General features: G+C 45.5%; 2 protein-coding genes across 4 annotated transcripts in view; one reads left to right on the plus strand and one right to left on the minus strand.

Annotated features, from left to right (window-relative positions):
• Positions 1-19,200, plus strand: part of TAFA1 (TAFA chemokine like family member 1) — a 219,641-nt gene that overhangs the window by 32,410 nt on the left and 168,031 nt on the right. The window lies entirely within an intron of this gene.
• Positions 2,062-4,502, minus strand: LOC131582326 (endogenous retrovirus group K member 113 Gag polyprotein-like). Of its 2 annotated transcripts, none has more exons than XM_058845352.1 (2): positions 3,372-4,502; positions 2,062-2,181 (listed from the first exon to the last, which is right to left on the minus strand). In XM_058845352.1, exon 1 carries the CDS (start codon positions 4,317-4,319, stop codon positions 3,573-3,575), a length of 747 nt encoding a protein of 248 aa, XP_058701335.1. In that variant the 5' UTR covers positions 4,320-4,502; the 3' UTR covers positions 2,062-2,181; positions 3,372-3,572. The 2 variants fall into 2 exon arrangements, with proteins under 2 accessions (XP_058701335.1, XP_058701334.1); XM_058845351.1 differs by lacking the exon at positions 2,062-2,181 and adding an exon at positions 2,250-2,464.

Consider the following 19,200-nt stretch of genomic DNA (forward strand, 5'->3'; position numbering starts at 1 on the left):
TGCCGTCATTTTCGGATGGCTCTCTGAAACGAAAAATGAACGCTTTTATTTAACATAATAGGGGAGCAGTTCATTAAAAGGAAAAGGGAATTCGAGATCCTCCTCCTCCTCATCGCTTTCAGGGGTCACCGGGGTGGCTTGCATGGACACAACGCTCTTTTTCTTTTTCGTCTGGTGGCCTGGTAGGATGTTTTGGGACATAAGGCTTCACCCACTTTTGTGGGATCCACCTTAGTCCCTGGGGCGAGGAAACGCAAGCGTAGCCTCGCCCCCAGGTCACCAGATCGAACGGACCCAGGACCTTTTGGGTCTCTGGGTCTCGGACCAGCACTGGAGGGCGATGTTGTAGCCTGTAGTTGCTGGTGGACTGGAAGTGCCGGGCCACTGGAGGGTTGGGATCCTGGTCACTGCAATTCAAAAAGTTGATGGTAAACAACGCTTTACATAATCTCTCCTGAGGCGTGCAGCCTCTCATCGTCCCTTTCTGATGAGCTAAGACACGTTTGAGCGATTGGTGGGCTCGCTCAACAACCGCTTGGCCGGTGGGGGAGTGTGGGATGCCTCTTTTGTGTTCTACTCCCCACTCTTGCAGGAATTCCTCCAGTTTCCTGGAGGCATATGCTGGGCCGTTGTCTGTTTTGAGTTCTTTGGGGACCCCCAGCACAGAGAAAGCTTGCATGAGATGTTTGCAGACATGCTCAGCTTTCTCCCCTGTGTGGGCAGAAGCAAAGACCGCGCCTGAGAAAGTATCGATGGAGACATGTACAAACCGAAGCCTACCAAACTCGGGGATGTGCGTCACATCCATTTGCCACACTTCACAGCTCCCCAGGCCTCGAGGGTTGACTCCCGATCCCAGGGAGGGCATGGCGGTGGTCTGGCAGTGTGGGCATGTGGCCACAATGGCTCTGGCCTGATCCCGCCGCAGGTGGAATTGGCGGACCAGACCAGGCACATTTTGATGGAACATTTGGTGACTCAGCTTGGCTTGTTGGAACAGATCGGGGAGTTGAGCCATTGAAACAGGGGTGGCGAGGGAATCGGCTATCCGATTCCCTTCGGCCACCGGGCCAGGGAGGTCCGTGTGTGACCTCACATGCATTACAAAAAAAGGTTGCTTTCTGTGGGAAACAGTGTAAATCAATGCAGAAAGCAACTCAAACAGCTTTGGGTTTGAGACCTCCTTCAGGGCCGCATGCTCAGCCCTTGCGACCACCCCTGCTACATAAGCCGAATCTGTTATTAGATTGAAAGGCTCAGAAAACCTCTCAAAGGCCCTGACGACTGCATCTAACTCAGCAACCTGTGGAGATCCCTCCACATACTTGACATCTGTTTCCCATTGCTGAGTCTTGGGATCCCGCCAAGTCACTACAGACTTGTGAGATGCCCCGGATGCGTCAGTGAACACAGTCAAGGCTTTGAGGGGCTTCCTGCTCCGCACTGCTTTTGGAATTGCATTGAATTTGGAATTGAAAAATTTGTGGGCAGGGGCATGGACGGAGACTTGTCCTTCATAGCTGTCAAATGCAATTTGGAGGATCTCATTTTCCCGAAGCAATTGATTGAACATTTCTTTGGTCAGCTTATCTGGGGACACTTTGTCTCGAGACAAGCTGACTGGTAATCGAATGCATGCAAAATCACACCCGGCCATCTCCCTAAGCCTAGCCCGAGCTCTCCCGATGAGCTGAGCCATCAGTTCCTGTGGCCGGGTGACACTTTTGGACCTTTGATGACTCAAGAACACCCACTCTATTATCAAGAGGGGATCCTTAGAGCCTTGGTCCCATTGGAAAATCATCCCATGTAGATGTGGCATCTTTCCTAACACTATAAACTCGAATGGTAGGGTCGGTTCATACCGATGCGCCTGTCTCTCAGCCAGGGCATCTTCTACCTTCTCCAGGGCTTTCTTCGCTTCCGGGGTCAGGGTCCTGGGAGAACTAAGCTCCTTCTCCCCCTTCAAAAGCACGAAGAGGGGGGCTAGGTCTTCAGTAGTGAGGCCCAGCCAAGGCCTGACCCAGTTCAAGGTCCCACACAGTGAATGAAGGTCCGCCAAAGTCTTCGGATTGCTGTTAATAGCCAATTTCTGCGGCACAATGGTCCGCTCAGCAATCCGCAGACCCAGATACTTCCAGGGCGGCATCCTCTGAACCTTGTCCTCCTGGAGCTGAAAACCTGCAGATGTTAGAATGTTAACCACTCGGTCAAGCGATTGGGTAAGTAGATAGTCATGGGGGGCGCATACCAGGACATCATCCATGTAATGATGGATGATGACCTCCCCCATTTCGGCGCGCAAAGGGGACAGCAATGAGGCGACATACCACTGGCAGATAGTGGGTGAGTTCTTCATGCCCTGGGGCAATACCCGCCAGTGGAATCTCCTCATTGGGGCTTCTCGGTTAAGGGTTGGAACCGAGAAGGCAAACCGCGGAGCATCTTCAGGGTGTAGGGGAATCTGGAAAAAGCAATCTTTAATATCAATAACGGCCAAATTCCAATTTCGGGGGAGCATAGTCGGGGTAGGCATCCCTGGTTGGAGGGGCCCCATGTCAACAATGACTTTATTAATAGCCCGAAGGTCATGGAGGAGTCGCCACTTGTCTTTCCCCGGCTTTCGGATGACAAAGACCGGGGAATTCCAAGGGCTCGTGGTCTCAACTATATTTCCTTTCGCTAGTTGCTCCTCCACGAGTTCGTTGAGCGCCTTTAATTTGTCCTTTCGAAGCGGCCACTGATCAATCCAAATAGCTTCATCAGTGGTCCAATCTAACTTTTGGAAAGGGCGCTCTACAGTGGCCGCTATCAAAAATCCCGAGGGGTTTTCGGGATTTCTATTTTTACCCCCCATTGTGACATTAGGTCCCTCCCCCACAAGGGAACCTGGAAATCCGCAACGAATGGGCGTAAATTTGCCAATTGCCCATCCGGCCCCATAATTTGCACTACGCTCTTGGAGATTTGTGCCAATTGGGTACCCCCTATACCCTGTATTTTGCCAGCCACGGGTTGCAACTCCCAATGTGACGGCCATCTCCTTTCGGGGATGATCGTCACATCTGCCCCCGTGTCAAGCAGACCTTTCATGTTGATTAACTCGGCACCTTGCTTGACACTGCAGTCAACTATAGGTTTGTTTTCTCCCACCACCTCTGCCCAGTAGATGCCTGGTGCATGGTCATCTACTGGGATTCCTTCAGGGACAGGGATGTATTGGGCGATGATGTGGCCTTTGGGAAGGAAGTATGGTGGATGATTGCAGCGCGCCAAAAGAATGAGATCCTCTGGACCACCCGGGAAGGTGATCGGGGAGATCTCGATTTCTGGGGGTGTATGCTTTGTGTCCCCGATGGCGATGTACTTACACACGTGTCTGTTGTCCATCCGGTTTCCCTCCAGTGGGTCCACAGCAACTACTGTCCAGTGCTGGGACCGAAAAAGGATGTCTCTCACGGTTATCAAATGTCGTGTCCGGTAGATTGTCCAAGCCTGGGAATGTGAGCCCCCCTCCCCCGCGAGACCTGCCCCATTTGTAGCATCGCGCGGGGCAGGTTCGCGCCGCTCCCCTAGTTTTTTTTTATTGAACCTTCTTTTGCCCTCGCCCCCAAGTTGCTCCCTTGGCTAGGGTGTGCTGCTGGGCAATCCCTAGCCATGTGCCCTGGTTGTCCGCAGCGATAACAATGCAGTGGTGGACGCGCTGGTGTTGCTGGCACTGACTGCGTCACGGCTGCGGTTGGTATCCTCCTCGATGTCGGTGGTGGTACGGCCCTGGACATCCCTGTCATTGGAGCTTTCTTGGTGCATGCTTCAATCAGGGTGTCCAGCGTCGGGGTAGGATAGAGCGGCAGGCTGAAGATGATTTGACGGCAAAGCTCGTTGGCGTTCGCCTTCGCCACTTCTAACACCAGCTGTTCCTGGAGCTCCGCCTTTTCAACTTGTCTTTCTACCTGCTTCTGTAATCTATCAACAAATTTATTGAAGGGCTCATCTGGGAGCTGGTAAATACTCATCAAATTAACTTGGGGTCCCTCCTCAGGCAAGGTATAAAATACCTTCTCAGCAGTTTCCATGATTTTTTTTATCACAGTCCGGGGCAACACCCTGGCCTGCTCTTCCGGTTTATCCCAATCCCCTTCACCACACAAGTGTTCCAAAGTTAGAGGGACTCCATCTGCGTCATCCGCAGTTTCATTACTGTGCAAAAGCTCTGGAAGGATGGTTTCCAATGATCTCTTCCATCCCTGTTTCCACAGCCTGAAATCGGCTGAGGAAAGGAGACAGGAAAACAACTCCTTTAGATCATGGGGAACCATTTCGTTTGCTGAGAAGGTAGCCTTTAATAACCCTTTAAAATACTCGCTACCCCTCCCAAACTCCTTCTGTGCCTTGCACAGCTCCCTCTTTGTTTGGAATGAGAAGGCTTCCCATTCTCGGGATCGCCCTCCCCTCCCACGAAAAGTCACTGGTGCAGCAAGGGGGATATTTACCAGTTCCGGGTTCTGGTTCTCAGGCCCAGCTTCCCCGATTCCCAAAGCGTGGGAACCGGATGTTGGAGCGTGGGAACCGGAAGGGGGAGCGTGGGAACCGGAAGGGGGAGCGTGGGAACCAGGAGCCGGAAGGGGCGGGACTGGAGGACCAACTGAGTAGGGGGGTAAAGGGGCGGAGCGGTAACCGGAAAGGGAGTGGCTTGGGGGAGTGGTGTTGTCAGGACCCACCCCTGAGGAGGAGGAACTTCTCGAGGGGTAGTGGGAGGAACTATGGTAGGGGGAAGGGGAGGAGTTAGGGAGGAAGGGGTTGAACTTGGAAGGACGGAAGGGATTATGGGAAGAAGGAGCACAAGAGAAGGTCCCAGCCATGTGGTCCCCGCCATCTTGTGCCCTTCGGGAACCATTTTGTGGATCACAGATAGGATAGGGGAACATAGGGGAGTAATGGGAAGAAGGGGAAACTGAGGCACAGGGGTCCGGGGGTAAAAACTGGGGATTTACAACATCATACAATGGGGAATTTTGAACCTGGGAAGTATTTAACAGGGGTTTCACAACTGGGGAAGCAGGGGAATGGGTAGGTGCTCTGACAGCTTGGCCAGGGCTGTCAGGGCAAGGGTTCTGCAGGAGACGTGGGGAGCCAGGGATCCTAGTACCCTTAGGGGAGCCCTGTGCAGGGCAGCTTGCTCTGCAGGTCGCTCTGCAGGTCTCTCGCAACTCAGGATCAGGGGGAGAGGAACACAGGGGAGGAGAAACTGGGGAAACTGGAGACGATTGGGGCGGCTGCTCTTGCACTTTCTTTTCTGCTATTAATGCGGTCCGAATTAGAATAAAAAGTGTAACTAATTTAGAGGCCGATTTGTCCCCCTCATTCACTAGCTCGGTTAATTTCATTCCAACAGAATTCCAAAACTCCACCGAATTCACCTGGTCAGGGGTTACATGTGGGAAGTGCAAGAACAACCATCTCACTAATCGTCTAACCCTCCCTTTTGAAAACTTTTTGTTCCCCCCCTCAAGGATGCCCGCAACTTGGAAATAAACTCTCATTTGCTGAGCCGACATATGCGCCCCCATTCTGCCCCCGGCTCAACAATCCTACCACCCCCTAGCAGCAAATGCAAACTTAAAGAACTAAAAATAAGGGTCAGGACTGGGTTACAACACACTCTCCCCCACCCGAGGGAGCCACAACCACACAGGGGGTCCACCACACACTCCCCCCTTTCCCCCACTGGGGAATACTCACCCAGTCCTGACAGGAGCTGCAGGAGATGTCCACGACCACCAAGGCGATCTTCGGCGCGTCGAAGACTGCCGCCTTGATCCCCAGGAGCGCCACCCGACAAAAGTGGGTCTGCTCTGCACTGGGGTAGCTGCCGCCCACAGTCTTTTGTAAATCCACAGGGAAGGTTTACACGACCACTCCGGGGGTCTCCTCACGGCGGAGAGGCCCCACGTTGGGCGCCAGCTGACACCGCCCGCTCTCAGGCCACTGGTGTTCTGGCTAGCTGTTGGCCGATGGCAGTGCCAGGAGTGGGGAACCACGTGGGGACTATGTTTCCCAGCGTGGAACCTCCAGAGCTGTACATACACCAGGCTCTGTAGCTCTCAGGGTGTCAGCGGTCGTGGCGAAAGGATCTGAGAGGACTCAGTTTCTTCCAAATTCCCAGGAACAAGTTTATTATAAGGGCAAGGGAGCGATGACAAGGGATAGGGCTGGGACTGCAGGGAAGAGGTCTGAGCCGAGACTCCTCGAGCACCTCTGTGCGTCAGGTTATAAGGACAGTGGGCGGTCAGAACATCAACCAATGGGAAGATCGCGAGGGAGAAGTTGGGGGAGTGGAATACAATATTAAGGACCAATGGTAAGGACGCAGGGGAGGGGCGGCAATTGTACAAGCAATGGGGCATCGAGGAAAGGGTGATGAGCAGGGAAAGGACTAGAACAAAAGGTGGGGTTTACATTGACTGATAGGGCTTGGGGGTAGGATAAAGGTGATGGATGGGGAACACTCTGGAAAAAGGGGAGGGGCTTACAATGATTGAGAACTGGGGACAAACCATTCAGGGAAAACAGGGGAGCAACTGGGGCAAACCAACTTGAACTTAACAACATCAAACAAACATCAAACGAACAGGCGGCAACAAATTAACTCTTGGCTTATATGGTTATTTTGGATTGGAGAGGCTCTGATCTGTATTGCTTACTCAGATTTTTTTTTCCAAAGGTTGGGGAGTCAAATACCTTGGAATGATTTTATTTCTTTTACACAATAAACAGCAGCATTTTGTCTCTCTGCATTGTTATATCCTAATTCCATTAGATCTGCAGATAAACCCACAGCCCTGACTGCCTCAGAAAAGGTTTTACTTTCTTCCAGCTGCTTGAAGCAAAACCTATTTGCAAATAAACAGGGAGTTGTTAACTGTATTCCGTAAGAAACGCTGCTCAGTGCAGTGAGGAAACTCCTCCAATTTGTCTGTCTAAATGCAATTAAATGTTGCAAGACTTGCCATAACAAACCTCTAAATTGTCACTGTCATCTGCTGAAAGAGACACCTGGAGTTATTGGGGGCACTGTTCATTTCCTGCTGGCAGATAAGGGATCTGTGCCTCTGTCGGGTGTCGGAGGCTGTCAGGCGGTGCTGGATGTGCCCGGACTCCAGAGCGCGCACGGGGAGCGCTGGGATGGAGCTTGGACTCCTTCTGCTGCTTGTCTTTGCTGCTTCAGGGGTGCATTTACATTTTCAGCTTCCTGAGGAGCAGCTTCAGGTTGGAACAGGTGGGGGTAATTCCTCAGGGGAAAAGCAGAGTGGGAGCAGGAATTTGAAGGGGTGAAGTTGTGGCTTTGGTTGTTTTTGTGAGACAAGGCGCAGCTCTGTTCCCTGGCCATGGTGAAGGAACAAGCTGTGGTTTTATCACTTGAGGTCTGTCTGCAGGAACTGGCAATCACAATGTCATTTTGTTTTCTCCACTCAAACTTGTGCTTTGTACTGAGTATCTCCATTTCCACAGACCAGCACAACACTTAAATGGAGGAAGAGAAAAAATAAATCTCTTTTTTGGTTGTTAAGTTAGTTGTAAACACATCATGGGCCAGTCTTTTTTTGTTGAGAACAGAAGCCTTGCTACCTGAATTTGGTCTCTCTCTAGCATTGAACTCTCACTTGTTTTACCTTTTTGCTTCTCATTCCTTTTTTGAAATGAGAAGAGCCCACCAGAGGCTGTTTTCAGCATTAATTACTTGGCATAATTTGAGATGCTGAGAAAACTCGTGGTAGTTCAGACACTTTATTTTGGGCTACTGGCTCTCTTATTGATTGCTGTTGCTTTTTCCTCACACACTAATTTAGTGGGGAAAACACACACCTTTTTTTCCTTCTGTCCTCTGCCATCCAAAGCATCTGGAACAGCCGCCTGTGTGCCAGCCCATTAAAGAGGGAAAGTGGCTGTGCACTGATGCACATGCACATTTCTTTCTGACACCTTTGGCTCTAGTGCTGTTGGAAGGCAATATTTTGGCTGCTGGAGCTGGTATTTACATGTAGAGCTGCACTGTCAGTTTGCTTCATGGCTTGGAGACCCGAGGCTGTCCCTCCTCAGACCCAGCACGAGTGGTGGAGAGCCCTTCTGCTCCTGCCCCTTGTGAAGGGATTTCTCTGCAGTGACTCATCCAGTCACAGAATCAAAATGTTTATGGTGTCTGTGTCTTGGCAAGGCCATCTGCAGTGCCCCAAACACAAATCCATCAAAGAGATTGCTGCAGAGCAGCCATGTGTATTAACTCTATTTATCAGATAATTAATTTTGGTAGCAGGGAGAAGGGATGACCATAATTTACAATGCAGTTCGGGGCCACGTGGAAGGAAGAACAACTCTGTAGTATTGTGGGCTGCAAATGGGAATTTCAAACACACCTTAGTATCACAATAAAAATACTAAACATATTAGGTAACCTTCTTACTAGAAGGTCATCTTTATAACAGGGTAGTCCAGTTCATGTCCTGTTTCTGTCAGGAAAGGAATAATTTCCTCCTGTACATGTTTCTTCAGTAAGAGATGGGACTTGGGATTTTGACTGGGATTTTTTTGGTGTTTTAGTATCACATAAATCTCAAGAGACACTATTATTGGTTCTCTGGCAGCAGTCATGCTTTAATATTTTTTAAACAATATGGTATTTATAGGCCAACAAAAAGATCTGAACAATTTTAAGCCACAAATTCTACTTAGACTAAGAGATGTGGAAATAAACTATCCCAGGCAGGGCCTGAACCCCATAAATGTATCATCAGCCCCACTGCTATTTCCTAGATGCATTTTCTTGCTGAATGCCCTGCCAGGGACTGCAAGATGACTTTACCTTGGTTTTCCTGCCCTTTGCTAGGAGGGAATGAGCACACATCACATCATCTGTATCTCCCCAGAGCACATGGGATGTGCATGCCTTCCACCCCCAGCAGCCAGGAGAACATTTATCCTGGCTGCCTCTTTGCTCCCTCAGTGTTGTGGGACTTCCATTCGACAAAAAATGTACAACATGCAAAATTTCACCTGTGTTTTTCCACAATTGGGGTGATCTCCTTTATCAATAGCTCAATAGACAGCAGGTAACGTCTTCTAAAATTTATTCTCCTTCCCTGCAGTTTTCCTCCATTTTCTACAGTTTCTAGCTGGAGGGGAGAGAACCAAACTGAGCATTCAGTTTTATTTTCCAGTTCAGCATCCCTTGCACTCCTGCAAGCGAAGTGCAGGTCACACTCCAAACACCAGATAAATGGCTTGTTTTACTTCATCTCCGAGTGAAACAGTCCTGCTCACTTTTTTCCTGCTGCTACAAGGTGTTTGCTGTTGTTCCATTTGCAATATTTGTTGCAAGTTCCACTCTGATGCCCCCCATGATCCTCTTGGCAGCGTTTGCCAGTGGTGCTGTTATAGCGTAAGAGGGAAACAGCAAAATTTCCTTTACTGCTGTAAGACTGTCTGCAGAAATACCAATTTCTCTGCAACTTGGTGCATTGTTTGCCTTTTCTTTTCTCTTCTGTAGCTGCCCTGAGTGTTGTGAGCAGGTTAAAGGAATCAAAGCTTACACCAGTTGGTGATTTAGCCTGAAAATTTGGCTGTGTCCTGGGAAGTGAGACACTATTACAAAATTATATCAGAGTTTGAGCTGGTTAAAATGTGAGGTTTCAGGGGGTTTATCTGTTTTTTATATTCTATTTTTCAACTTTGTAATCATTTTTTACAAGTGGTGGTTCAATATTTCGGAAACTCATTTTTTTGTGCCGTATCTTCTCCCATGTTGTTTTGTGTTCTTGACAGCTGCCAGTGAAGGGTTGTAGGTTTATAGGTTGTTTATTCCCATGCCAACAACCACACAGATCAGCTCTGGTTGTCACCAGAACTAGATTGTTACTTCTGAAGAGCTGAAGGAAATTTCAGTGATATGGACAAATACCTTTGAGATTGGCTTGCAACAGGTTTAGTTTGTTTCCAGAGCTACTTAATCTCAGATTATCTAATATAAAAGATTAATCTTTTCAGTTTGCAGTTTCTCCTGGTATTCCTGTGTCCTTTCTGCAAGGAATGCAGATTTTAGGGTGTAATATTATCATGATGAATGCATGCATAATGTATTAAACCTATTCCTAAGCAAATACTGGCTGATATTTACCAACATTTGCTTTGTATCCAAGCCAGTCTTTTCAGCTCAATTTATATTGATCTTTCAGCCTGATTTCCACCTTTCCCCATCAGGTTTTTTTGAACCACTGACCTTTATTTTGTCCTCTGAAGCTGTAAGAATGACTGAAGTGATGCTGTTAGGTTGTTCCTTAAAAAGCTGATGATGACAGTGGCAGCTGTTTCAGGCTCACAGAAACCTCCAAGTGTGTAACTGATATTTCCATATTAGTTTAATCTCTCAGGTCAATTCCAAAAAGAAGGAGGAGTTAAACCAAACATTTTGTCACTCCAAAATGAGATGTGTGTACAACAGGAGCCTGTTGGTACAGAAGACATCTCTGATGCCTTTTGGAGCTTCTTATTTCAAATGACATGGGAACACCACCTCCATACTCAGGGAGAACACAGGTTAAAGTTCAATGTGGTTGAACCCCTCTTATGGGGTTTTCAGGAATTTTAGCTGCACCCTGCAGAATGAGAAGGATCTTGACAGGATAGCCCCTAAATCCCAAGGCTGCATTCCCTGCCTTAGAGGTGGGATTCTCTGCTGCTGGCACAGAAGCTTCAGTTTGGCACTTGTGGATTTATGTCTGAAATATTGATGTGCTCTGCAAATGGCACTGCCTGGTTACTCCTGGGTACCTGTAGTGCTGCAAGGCTTGAATCAGAATTACATGAAGGCTGAATCACAACCTGTGAAACAAACTCCTCAAAACAATCCCATTTTGTTCAAAGAATCCAGTCCTTTAGTTTGAGGCTGGTGGAGACTCCTAATTCTGTGCATTTCCAGAGGGACTGTGCTTTTGTCTGGATTTGCTGTATCAGGTGAGAGATGAATGCTTGGCAATGTTCTGTGAGAACATAAAAACCACGTCTTGGTTGGCATATTCTGCATTAGATCTACTCCAGAGGGAAGAGCAGGTCACAAAGACCAATCCTGCTGGGTTTGAGCTGAGTCTCCCACAATGCAGTTATCAGGTAACTGATGAAGAACCCCATTTTGCAAGCATTACTTTGTTTTTCTTTAGGAAAGGATAATTACCTTTTTTTCCTGGGAGCTGAAAATGCTGAGCATGTCATATGTTATGTTCAGTGCTTTAGAGGACTGGCTCTAAATGTGACATAAGTATATATTAAGGCTCATTTTAGGTGTAAAATCTCTCTCATGGAGAGAGGCTAAAAATCATGACTGAGATGATAATCTCAGCACCACAACTCTCCTTCAGCACCAGACTAACTTCTCCATCTTCTGAGGAAACTGGAAGCAGGGTCACACCTACAGACATATATGTGGGTACATAAAGATACAGCAAGATGCTAACCAGAATCTCACTGGAAGTGTCACTCTATTGGTAAATGATCTGCTCTTGTGGTAGTGTTCTGAGTTGAATTTTTGAGTTGTGCTTTCCGCTTTGAAGATGATATTATTATTATTATTATTATTATTATTATTATTATTATTATTATTATTATTTATTTATTTATTTATTTATTTGATTTAATTATTATTTTTCATGCTATGAATTATTTCCTGCTGGTTCTGAGGTGTTCTCTTCTTTGGTGCCCTGCAAGATTGATGGGGCTTGTTGTCATTTGAGACTAATGCACAACTGTCAGGGCCACTTGCTCACTCAGGGATGAAGAGACCTTTAATAATGAAAAATGGTTAATAACAACAGCTTTTCATGCCTACTATCTGGAATTAAAAATCTCATGAAAGCTTTTACATGCTCTCAAATTGTGGTTGCTTAGTGCCTTTGTACTTTTACGTGCTGGAAATCTAACAAGTATCCCCTTCATGCCTGCTGAACTCACAATTGGCTGATGTGGAAATAAAACCACAAAGATGGCTAGAGCTCCTCTAGCACTTGCTTGAAGATTAATTTTCATTTATATTACTCAGTGATTCTAATCTTTGTTTCTAATTACAGTAACATGTTGATAATGTGATATCTGGGTATGGATATAACCCAAAATGTATGTATATGTAAATTTGATAGGTAGAGCTACCTCTTCAATCTGATGCAGAAATATTTCCGTAGGTATTAGTTGTGTATAAAAGCATATTTCTGCAGAATTTGCAATGCCAATTAATGCATGATACCACAAAGCAGGATTTTGGTCACCTCTCAGTCCATACACAAAGTTATTTCTTGTGCCATAATGCTGGGTGGTCTGAGCTCTTTTAGCCGAGCTGGCATTTTCAGATCCAGGTAGGCAGGAAAGGTTCTCTGGTGCCTCTGTCAGTACAGAACAGTGGCTGGGAGCAGTCTGACCAGAGGTACAAAATCAGATGCTTCTGGATTCACTCTTGGATCTATTGGAGGGCTGAGGTGCAGCATCCAGTGGCTCTGCTGGATTAGCAGATGGAAAAAGATTCCTGCTTTTCCAGAATGAGAATTCATTCCACTAAGCCCCAAAGAGTCCATGACACCTACCCTAAAAATAAACCCCTGGTGTACAGGAAGTTTAGAGCAAAATCATGTTATGATATTTTTCAAGAGAGCACCCCTGGTAGTAAGTTAGAGCAGGTATTTAGTTGAAGCAAAAGAATATTAAAAAAAATTACCACAGTTAACTTTAAACACACAAAACTTTTGTCATGTTGAGATATTAATGTGGATTAAGCACTCCAAGGAGTCTGCAGACGTTTGGATGACATTCACAAGTTCCTTGGGAATTTCCTGTCAGCACTGGAGACCTGCCCAGTGAGTGCCATTAAATATTTACACCACCACAAACTATTGCATAGATACAGTGCCCACCATTAACATCCCAGAATTTGTCTGCAGGTGTTTCATTCTCTCCACAGCTATTTGCTAATTCAGATATAAGCACAAAAAAGTGGTGAGCAGAACAAGTGGTATTTCAAACAACTAACAGTCGGAGGAGGACTGAGGACATTCATTCACTGATTGTGTCAGTGTAGGATGTGAATTTAGGCAACCACCAGTGTCTCACCAGTCATGTTCAAACAAAAATAATGCAAGGTGTAAAAAGTGACTTTAAGGCTATTAAGTGATGTGTCCTTTCATAGTTTCTTCTCACTTTGGATTCACAGTTAATGTGTAGTGAAAATGATCTTTCTTTAAAAGTTGCAGTTATTGTGCTCAAAGGATAAAGCTTAATAAAACACAGCTTCTCTCTGAAATGCCTCTTGTCAAAACTAAACATTCGGAAATTTTCAAACAAATGTCAGATGAACTCACTGTAATTGGCACCAGTGTGTTGAATATCAAATGCATTACTTGTGTAGAATTTGTTTCATTTCAGCCCAATATCTTGAAATGAATGTATTCTGCACACTGAAAAAGTTTGGTGGCAAGAAAAGTGATGAATGAACGTGACTGGTGGCAATAATTAAAATGTGTAAGTGTGCATTCATTGTGCTGCTGTGTAAACTTTGTTCAGGTTGAATAGAATCAATTTGCATATATTTGGCTGAGCACTGATAAGTTTCAAGATTTTGTCATGTATTATTGCTGGTTTAATAATTCATATATTTAAGCAGCTGTTAGTGCCTCTGGCTCTATGGACCAGGTAAGAACTGGTCCACAGTGGGAGAGCTCTGGTCCCTCTGCACTGCCCAGACAAGTGCACCCTAAAGTGGGCATGGGGTATGGAAAGAGTGGTAGAGGAACAGGATGTGCCTAAGAAAAGGCTAAAAGAATCAGTGGGGGAAAAAAGCAAAATGAATCAAACACATAAAGAAAAGAAGACATAGCACCCTACAGGCAGGGGCACAAGAACTGGAATTAAATTGCTCTAAAGTATTGCACCTGAAATATCCCTACTGACTAGGCCAAGAAATAGAAATGAGGCTTTAAGGAAGACCAGTGTTAGTGTGGAAAAGGAGAAACAGAAGGAAAAACACATTGTCCTGAAAAAGAAAACTGTTGCACGAACACCTTCATGTATTTCCTCTGTTGTAACTCAGAGCTGAGGTTACTTGTCCCTTCAGAATGCAGAGTTAGGGTTTTTTCTGTTTGTGTTTTTGGTTTTTTTTTTGTCTGAGAAGGGATGGAGGGAAATACCTGGAAGCAATGTAGTAAATACAGTGAAGTATGAGTGAAAATTTCCCCTGTTGAATAAAGGACTGAGTCTTTTGGTGGGAGGGTGGGGGATGTTAGGTTTCTTTGGTGTGTGTTTGTTTGTGGTTTTGGAAAGCTGCAATCGTGGCTGCTGAGCATTTGGAGGCTTTAGCCCAGCTGATGTGGGGAAGGCAGAGCAGAAACTCCCATTCTGCCTCCTCTGCTTCTGGCTGTGCATTGTTGTTGCTGTGCTGCCCAGGTGAAATCTGTGCTGTGCCCAGGGTGTGGAAAGGCAGAGCTGGGCTCTCTGTAAGAGCCAACCATGCTAAAGCTCAATGAATTTCATTCCTGTGCAGTTCATCACTTGGTTCTCTCACAGTAATACAGATTATGTGCACTGGCATTAAAAAACCTCCTCCTGACGGTGCTGTTTAGAAATATGTCAGCTGCTGACATCAATGTTTGAAGTCTTTGGTTGGGAAACCTGCCTTTTCATGCTTCTTTTCTTGCTAGAAGACAATATCAAAGCTTCCATCTTAGCCTCCTACTAATTTGCTTCCAGTCAGTCAAATGATGAGTTAAACTACATTCTTTTTCCTTGTATCTGGCATTTTCAGTCAACCTCTACCTTTTCTTCATTCACAAAGCCAACACCACAAAAATGCCTCCTGACTAGGTGTGTGTACATTAACAGCACAGTTTCCTGAATCATCTGATCTCTAAAAAGCAATAAAATCTGTTGCTTGTACAGTTTCGAATATTTACTTTAAAAATGTGCAACAAGGATCTGATGTTAAAAGCTTCTGGAAGCTTTGTTTAATTAAAAAAAGAGAATAGTTTTTGGGAAAAAAAAATTGCAATGGAAGAGTGACACAGCATTTCTACTCCTGGGATGAATTCTGGGTCGCATTTGCTGAAGTTGGTCACAAAATCAGTTTTTGAAGCTCAAAGCCAGACCTGTCCTTTCCTGTACAACCATCAGGAACGGGGCAGAAATGCTTCTCACATTCTAATCACTCCAAACAAGCGTGCCTGGAGCAGACAGGATTACAGGGATATTAGGAAGGGCAATCAATTTAATACTGATGCTATAAGAGAAGTCAAGCACTCGGGGTGTATTTCAACTCAGAATTTGAGTTTCTGGGGTTTGAATTTGTGAAGTTTCTCAAACTGCCTGGCAGTCACTAACTTGATGGAAGCTCAGAACAAGAGTAACTTTGATTTTTATTTTTTTCCAGTGCTTTGAAATGAGGTTGTTTGTTCCCTCTTTACAGTCCTGGGCGATTTAGAGGGCTGGGGAGAGGCAGATAGACAGCAGAATAATTAGTTTGCGGTGCATAAAGCATTCACAGGGTGGAAGGAGGCAAATGAGTGCCTCGGGGAGGATGTGGGATGCACCTGAATTAGCCTGGGTGCCCGATGGGAATGACAAAGCTGACCCCAGGCTGGCACAGGGACATTAAACACCCATCCTCACGGAGAGCTCAGGTAGTCACAGCGCAGTTTGCTCCAGTAAATCACCGGCTAAATGAGAAGCAAGCAGGTGAGCAGGATTTACACAGCCCTGCTATGTCATCCTTTTACACGAATAGGCACTTAGGACGTTTGCTGCGGTTATGTCTTGCTCCCCTGGGAGGCTGGAATCATTTTTTGTGGGGGTAGTTTAGTTCAGCTCCGAGGAGGTTTGTCTGTACCTTTATTTTATGGCAAAGCAAAAGCTGCTGATCTCCCTCAGCCTGTCTTTGCTTGCAAGCACTTGCTGGGGAACTGCGTGATCCCTCTGTTTCCCCAGCAACTCCATTCATTCATTTAAATCTTTCTTATAAAGTAACTTTTGCTGTCTACCTTAGGATAGAGAATTGTAAGGGAATTACAAAATCAATATACAAAACAAACACAAACTACATTTAGAGAGACCGCTGCCAAAACAATGTGTGTTTGTGTTCCTTATCTAAGAAAGATTTATTTTTTGCATTGTTCACTTTTATTTTCCCTATGACTCTTTATTTATCCATCATATCAAACATAGGAAAGGATGCTGAAGCTACTGAGGTGTGAGTTTATGCATAAATGTGATGGAGCTGTGTTATTTCCTTCATCCAGCTACGTCTTAAATACAGATTCCAGTTGTTGTAGTATACAAACTGTATGGTGCATTTATATGGGTATTTTGGAAATACAGAGAATATTCTGAAGAGGGAATTCTGTATGGATTCTGTATGGATGGACACAGTGCTGGGTGGAGATGCAGTCCCCATCCAGCCAGGATGATTTACCTACTCAATCATTACGTTAGAATTAGGAACATCCAAATCTGCTGTGTTAGTGATTAACTAGAGGATAAATATTTCGATTCAGTGCTGTTTGGTGGATGCACAGCTAAGTGCTCTCTTTGGCTCTGGTTTAGAAAACATTGGCATGGAGATGAGAGGAGTTTCCCCCACAGTGCTGAACTCCCACTGCCTGCCCAGTTTGATTCCTTAGCACTCTAAATAAAACCCCCAGGACGCTGGCAGAGCCTTGAAATTTCTTTGGAACTCAGGAAAACATGAAAAATAATGGGCACTAGCTTTTAATCTATTGGAACAAAACCTTTTGTCAAATCCTTTTGCTTTCCAGACTGTGACAAAGCCTCTTGGGTTGCAAGAACTTTTCCAGTCCATACCTTCATGGTGTCTCAACCAGAACCAGGCTTTGAAGATGTGTCAGATGCCTTCTTGTGCTGAGCAGACCCCAGGCTCTGAGCTGTCCACATTTTCTTCCCAAAAAGAGGAGCAGTGGTCAGGGCACAGCCCTCTGCCCCAGGGCAAGTGGAGTTTTCAAACATTTCCAACATCAGCTGCTTCTGCTCAGCATTGTGCAGGCATTTGCAAGGCAAGCAGTGAGGGCTGGGCTGAGCTGCTCTCCCTGGCAGGGAAAGCTGGGTTCTGTTGTCTCTGCAGCCCTTGTCTGCTTTCAAAGGATGAAAATTAAACTTGCAGGAGCGTATCAATCCTGAGAAAGTTGTGCACAATCCTGTTGCCTGTGGTCTGCACAGGGGCCAATTTCACCCTGCCTTTCTTCATAGCCCAAGGCTTTCAGCTCCTTGCTTTCCCTGAGCCACGAGGATTCAAAGGAAAAGCAAGATAAAGAAAACTGCTTTGATTTTTATATTTTTGCTACCACCACCAAACAGCATATAATTAGCCTTTCTTTTACATATTAAACCTAGCCTGATGATGCAATATCCATTATAACTCTAAAAGCTTAATCTTAAACAGAGCAAAAAAAACCCCAGAGGAGGATCATATGCCTGGAAATTAGCATAGGGTTTTTTCCTCTTTAGAGGAATGCCTGAGTGCATGGATGCCGAGAGGATGTGACTCACACAGAATGAGAACAAGTTGTTCCTCAGCCTCTTGATATAGTGCCTGGGATATCAAATCAAGTCCAAGCCCAGATTTGAAACTCCCTTAGAGGACCAATTATTAATTGGATGTGAACTACTTTTAATGAAGAAAGGACACCTCCTTTGGTTTTGCATTCACGTGAAAAAATGAAAAAGTAGTTTTATATGAGCAGTTACAATCCAGGGCATGCAGCCATCATCCAGTAGAGATGTTTCCTGACTGCAGGATTCACAGCTGGCACGTGGAGGACACAGGCTTCATGTGGCATCTCACACAGGGCTCAGCTCATCAGTCCTGTGATGGTGGTGTTGGTATTTTTTACAGAATACTTCCCCCTCAGGACAGGAGTATTTTGCCATGTTTGTTCCCAGGAATGACCAGATCCACCTGGTGATTCCTCTGTTCAGTGCATGTGAAGAATGAAAAACTGACTGGCCCTCAATTCCCTTTTCATCAGAGCCAATTTTTCCCCTTACTGGCTGTGCTGTCCATTTCACCTCTGCATGAGCTCGTTAACCTCCCTCATTAGTGCAGCGTGGAGGTCTTGGCACCATCCACTGGGGAACGGGGTCATGCATTTGTGACTCACTCCTGTGCAGTTGCTCTATTTAGTGCTTTAACTATACCATGTTTTGGGTTTGTTTTGCTTCAGTGCCAAGGCAGAAGCTTTTAGGAGACTCCTCTTTGCATCCTGCACTGTTACTGGGCAGGTAAAACACTGACCACCACCAGCTGTAATTGGCACAGAATGTTTGTCAAATAACTCTTGGCTAATTGTTACTCTTTCTTAGAAAGCAGATTTTGCTGGTTTGGTTTTTTTTTTTTTTTCTTCTTCCCTCTTATTAACCAGACAAGTAATGACTTATAAAAACTAACATTTAGAACATCTCTTCACTGGGCATAACAAGAACCAATTTGAATTAAAGCACTGCTTGGAAAGAAGAAAAAAGCCCCACAACTTGGCCTTTGTCTTGTACTTTTTACTTTTTTTCAGAAATGATAAACACACTACCTGGCTATTTAAATCTTTCATTCCAATAACTAAGTCACTACCACAGCCTCATTATTTAACGTTGATGGGAGTGTTTTGCTGTGCAGAATCTCACTGTTCTTTTTACCCCTTGTTTTTCTATCTGAAAACCCTAACACCAGTTGATTTTCTGCCTTTGTTTTTATGATTTAGCAAGTTTAATATTCTGCCCCATGCTTTCTGTGCCCTGGGTGTTCTCATGGAGTTTTTATAAAGTAGCTAAGCAAGGCTACATTAATAATTTGCTTCTCAGTAATTTTCCTGCAAGCAAAACGCTCTAAAACAATTATTTTTCAGCTGAAGGTCCTGGAAACTTCATTTGATTATCCAACAAGCAAAGACCTGGTCTCAGGGCTGACTGCATCTGCCTTGTTCTCCCTGTTCTCTACAAGCCTTCGTAGCCACAAATTCACACTGCACCTGAACACTTTTCAGTGTGTATTACACAGCACAGTTAATATCTGGTGTGTGTTTTTCTTCTCACCTGCTCCTCCTTGGAAAGGGAAGTGTGAGCTGCAGTGTTCCCAGGTGCTTTTTTTGGTTGACTCATGGAATAGAAACATTTCCC

This window comes from Poecile atricapillus, chromosome 9, assembly GCF_030490865.1.
Source record: "Poecile atricapillus isolate bPoeAtr1 chromosome 9, bPoeAtr1.hap1, whole genome shotgun sequence".
Lineage (NCBI taxonomy): Eukaryota > Metazoa > Chordata > Aves > Passeriformes > Paridae > Poecile > Poecile atricapillus.